The sequence below is a fragment of the Brassica oleracea genome, chromosome C8 (assembly GCF_000695525.1).
Source record: "Brassica oleracea var. oleracea cultivar TO1000 chromosome C8, BOL, whole genome shotgun sequence".
NCBI classification, from domain to species: Eukaryota; Viridiplantae; Streptophyta; class Magnoliopsida; order Brassicales; family Brassicaceae; genus Brassica; species Brassica oleracea.
In genome coordinates this window covers 36,825,428-36,830,765 of record NC_027755.1, presented here as the reverse complement: position 1 = coordinate 36,830,765, position 5,338 = coordinate 36,825,428, and the positions used below count along the sequence as shown (strand labels likewise).

Below are 5,338 nucleotides of genomic sequence, written 5' to 3'. Positions count from 1 at the left end.
CGAGTGGCTCTTACGAATTTTATTGAAATTGATTTGTATTATTTTATTAGTTTTTATTACATCGATAAGCTAAAGTCACAAGCTGTAAGAAAATGTTAAATTTGGTAGCCAATGAGATGTGGGCACGTTAAGTAATGGCTCAGACCAATCGCTGTCTCGAAGCAGACACGCCTTCGATTAAATGAAACCTGACATCTAAATCACAAAAACGTCCCTTGTTTTACTAGAAATTAAAGATACACCCCTATATATTTCTTGATTTTTGAAAATTACACCCTAAAATAAATGCATCTGCCATTTGGACAAAATAGGTTTCTCTTTTCGGTAAGAAAGACTAGGACTCAAATTTGAAAATTGTTTAGCAAGGAATCTGCAGAAGAAGGAAAGAATGACACTCATAGGGTAGTAGCTGACAGAGAAGTTTGTTGAGAGCAATGAAGAGTAAGGATCCAAAGATCGTTATTAATTGACCTTTAGTTATAAGTTTATAACCAAGGTGGCTCTATATCCCTTGGTCAGCTTTTGTGAATCTCTTTTGTCATCATCTACCTTGAATTTTATCCGTTATTAAGATAATAAATACCTCAAAAACATTTACTGAACATTTTGTACATGTGGCATGGGTTTTGGATGAGGTCACTGAAGTGTTGGAACTGAAGGTTGAGTGTGCAACTGGTCTTTTAGATGCCTTGCCTCTTAACATGTATCGGCTTGACTAGGCTTTGGTGCAACGAGATGTGCTTTTGTAACTTTTGTTCATGTGTGTTAAGTCCCACATTGGTGTTCTCATAGTCATTCAAGTAATATATAATACACATGAGCCAATTCACTTATCGCTTTAAGGTTTTGGGCTGAAAGCTCGTGTTTATCATGGTATCAGAGCATGTTTCAATCGTTGGGGCACCCGTGGATGTAGTCACACAATAAGACTCCACGCATCAGATGGTCACGCCTGAGCGTGAGGAGGGGGTGTTAGTCAGTTAAGTCCCACATCGGTAATCTCATAGTCATTCAATTAATATATAATACACATGAGCCCATTCACATATTGCTTTAAGGTTTTGGGTTGAAAGCTCGTGTTTATCGATGCGTACGATTCAAAGTCTCTCTTTTCTATTTAAATGCCGTTAGTAATCGTCATTCTATATCTGAATTTTGTAACTTAACTCCCAAGTAGAGTTGTAAACTGGGTTAAACCACGTCTACAAATTTTACGGTTTTGACGGACAAACTCGATTTTGAAGTTTTGGCAGGAAAACTAGATTTTCCAATCTTGCACGGAAAACCGAGTTTTCCGGTTTTGGCGGAAAACTCGATTTTGAGGTTTTGGCGGGAAAATTTGATTTTGCGGTTTGGCGAAAAAACTCGATTTTGCGGTTATGGCGGGAAAACTTGATTTTACTGTTTTGACGGGAAAACTGATCATGTCCTCATTCCTCAAGTTTCGACTAGGCAAAACAAAACAACAAAATGAGTCACAATGAGTTGGTTTGGATTAAGAAAACAGTCGAATTACTTTGCGAGTCGAATTACAAAGCAACAACAACAGACGAAGAATAGCGATTTGCGAGTCGCCTCCGAGAGCTCGAGAGAAGATGAATGGAGAGTCGGAGATTGGAGAACGGAGAGACGAACTGAGAGACTTTCTCCGATGGAACTCAGTTTCAATCGCCAAAATCGCCAAAGTCGTAGAAACTCTCTTTCACGATGAAATGAAATTTTTCAATTTTCTCCCAAATTTTGGAAACCCTAGAATTTTTTTTTAATTGGACCGTCTATGTCCATATTAACCAAATCCACAAAACACCAATAGATTAATTGGTTTTCCAATTTTGACAATTTAAAACCCATCTAGAAATATGAGTATAACTAATGAAAGCCCAAATATATTTAGACATGAACACCCATTGGAGAGCCCACCCGTTTTGCAACTCTACTCCCAAGTGTTATAATCTAAAGTTTACTATTGCATTTTATAAATATTCAACTCAAATTATGTATACATACTTCAGGGAGACGAGGACAAGCAAAAAAGCACTTAAATGAGTCAGAGGATGGAAACGTTAAATATGAAAACTCAGTTCCTATCAAATGTTGAGCAAGCTTTATTATAGCCTGAGTTCCAGATCTTTCGAACACTGGCCTTCTTCTTCAATCTTTATAGAAGTGTTTTTATCGCCTTCTGGTTTGGGGTGGGACATGGTTTGAGCAACAGCATTCTCCGGTCGTTTTGACGACTGTCCCGATTCAAGCGGTTGACCGTGGGCAGTCTCTGGCTTTGGAGGATAATGATGATGTCCCCCATTTTGGTTAACTTGGTATGGAGCTCTAGCCACAGCTCTGTAATGACAGAACAAACACAAAAGAAATGAAAATCACGTGGCTGGTGAAGTATATTTATTAGGAAGGAACATTTAGGGTAACATCTGTTAAGAGAATTATTAATCTTTTGAAGTAACTATAGTGATTGGAACGTTAGGACATAGTCCAAAAAGAACATTAATTAGAACGTTTGGTCAATTTAATTTTTACCTGTCTTTCCGTTTAGCAAAGAATCGATGAAGAGAAGCTCTACGTGCTATACGTTCCACGACCTGATTTTCTTGTTGCTGCTGTGGATTGATATCCATAGAATCTGTGGGCTCGTTAAGATCAGGAAGAACCATGTTGCTTTTGTTGTTGTTGTTATTTTCGACATTGATTTGCGTCTGAATGTTGTTGGTGTTGTTATTTTCGACATTGATTTGTGTCTGAATGTTAACCTCAGTCACAGGCTTGGCTTTCTTTGCTACTTCCATGATCTCTTTGGCTTTGTCTGCAGGGAACTCATTGTATACTAAAACTTGACCTCCAAAGAATATGGTCAACTGGGAACTTCCCGAGTCTGATCCTGGTTTACTGTAAACCAAAAAAAAAAACGATTTCAGAACAAAACCATTTTAAAACGGTGATTAACCGGGTATTCCATTCTCTAGTCTCCTAATAACAAGAAAGTAACCACAGGATCAAAAGAGTAGTATTAATAATAGACCTGAGGTTGGTATCTTCGGCTTTGCCTCCAGATGGTGGAGACGGTTCGGCTTTTGAATCCCTCTGAAAGACATCGAGGGCTTTGGTCTCCGAAACTGCCTTTTGCATAGCATTTTGTTTCCCTGTATAAACAGAATAAAAAACTCTGGTCAGTTTTATTCCAGAATAAATCCATCCTTAAAATAAATAAAATAAAAGACGGGGAGATACATCTTGTTTGAGAGATTCATGAACCATATTCAATCAACTCATAAATTCTCTTTTAAAAGTGTTTTTAATCTTCATAATTACTAAGAACAGAACTAGAACTAAAGTCAGAGTCTATTTACAAGTGGCAGCCGTGAGAGAGAGGAAGAGATAAAGTACCTGGTGGACAGGAGTATCCGGGCAACCCGAGATCCGAGTCAGGCTTTCGGATCAAGTCAAGATTTATATTCCCGAAACTACCCTTCTCCTTCAAGTAACGGCTGAGCAAACTACATCTCCGGGTAAAACTGGACTTCTCCGGCGGCGGTCCGAGTGCCTTTGCATTTTCTTTTCTCGACATCTTGTAAGTGTCAGAAAGAAGAAATTCTCCAGAGTCTTTTCTTGTTTTAATTGTTATCTTCTTCTTCTTTTTGTTGGTGCGTGGTTTGCTCGTCGAATGGGAGAGTACAAGAGGGATGGGTGTAGAGCCCATTTTCTATGGCTTTAATAGCCTCCAATAAACTTAAGAAAAACAAAAAAGAAATGTTTTCAGTAAAAAGAAATCCACTACTAATTACATTATTTAGATTAATACTTAATGATATTTCTATGTTTGACTTAAAACAGTGTGTGAATTAGTACTTTATGATATTTCTATTTTTGATTGATAGATTAAAAAAAGTTAGTTGTATGGCATAATCCACAATTAATGATAAACTCATGAACAAATAGCTTTCTAAGGAGTTTTCATACGACATGATTAACAATAATGACGTTAACGTAAATAATTCATCATTTAATTATTTATTGTTTTCTAAGTTGGTATAACAAATCTATCGCCTATCTTATCATTAAAATATGTTCACATTTGTAGGTTTAAGTTGGTACAGTGACTACAGTCTATCTATTTACAGACGGTCAGATTTAAAACTTAGACTAGAAAATTTTGCTTTTTCGGTTAGAATTTCTCGCACGTTTTCTTTACGCGTTATAAAATAATAGAAAGAACCGACGAGAAACGTTATTAAACGTCGTTAGCCAACCTGTTACAAATTCACAGAGCCCCAAAAGATGCTCATATCTACAAAATTGCCTTTAGAGAATTACTCTCGCAGTTTCTTAGAACATCTTCAATCTATCACACTATTTTAATGTTAAACTATATTATTTTAATGTAATTTCAGCACTAAAAAATTGTTTTTTCTAATCACAACACTAAATTTCACACTAAAAATTATTTTATAATATTATATATATTTAACTTTTTATTTATTATTTATTTAATTGTATATTTTATTAATAAAATAAATAAATAGTGGCTTATTATAATGAATAGTATTTAAACGTGATGAATAGTGTTACACTAAATTTAGTGTAATATTATAGTGTGACACTAAAACAGTGTGATTTTTGCGGTTAGATTAAAGAAAATTTAATATTAAAATTACATTAAATAATATTTTGCAGTTTGGTTAAACAGTCATGCCCTTCTCAGGAATGGGTTAGTTAACGTTAACGGCAACTGGAGTTGAATAGTATGTGGGGTCATATCCCCTAATTTCGTGGGATATTAATTCAAAAGAATAATGAATACGCTTGTCTTGGACCCGACACAAGTTTTAAAACACGTGACTTAAATAGAGTCATCCGCTAAGATTGCGACAAGTGGCACCAATCCCTCCGGCGCACTCACTGGCAATAGTAATGTGTGATTCGCGTTTTTCCCACTTCCTATTCTCTAGAAAGAAAGGGCAAATCTTTTGATATTACACCTAATTAGATTGGCCATATACAAAAAAAAGTTAATTGACTCAAAGGGACTTTCACAGATGCAGTAATCAATACGTTGCTTCCCAATTACGCTCGTTCGAAAAACATGTCCTAAAAATAGAAGCGACTTTATAACTTTTAACTAATAGTCTAGTAGTGTTGTTGCTGGGACTAAATGAAGTTGGCATGGAGCTAACCGAGCCAACCGGTAGATAAATCTAATCGAATCAAAAATCGGTTAGTCGGGTTGGTAACTCCTTATCCGTACGCCACTTGTGGCCATGTCAATGGTTCAATGTAAACAAACCAAACGTCTGTTGAATTAAAATTGGATAACAAATGGTCCGTGACC

The 5,338-nt window shown here is 36.1% G+C and overlaps 1 protein-coding gene across 1 annotated transcript; it reads right to left on the bottom strand.

Moving 5' to 3' along the window:
• Window positions 1-1,942: 1,942 nt before the first annotated feature.
• LOC106307914 (protein TIFY 11A-like) lies at window positions 1,943-3,724 on the bottom strand. The gene is made up of 4 exons (XM_013745005.1): window positions 3,397-3,724; window positions 3,032-3,152; window positions 2,533-2,898; window positions 1,943-2,340 (listed from the first exon to the last, which is right to left on the bottom strand). Exons 1-4 carry the CDS (start codon window positions 3,707-3,709, stop codon window positions 2,109-2,111), a joined length of 1,032 nt encoding a protein of 343 aa, XP_013600459.1. The 5' UTR covers window positions 3,710-3,724; the 3' UTR covers window positions 1,943-2,108.
• Window positions 3,725-5,338: the final 1,614 nt, after the last annotated feature.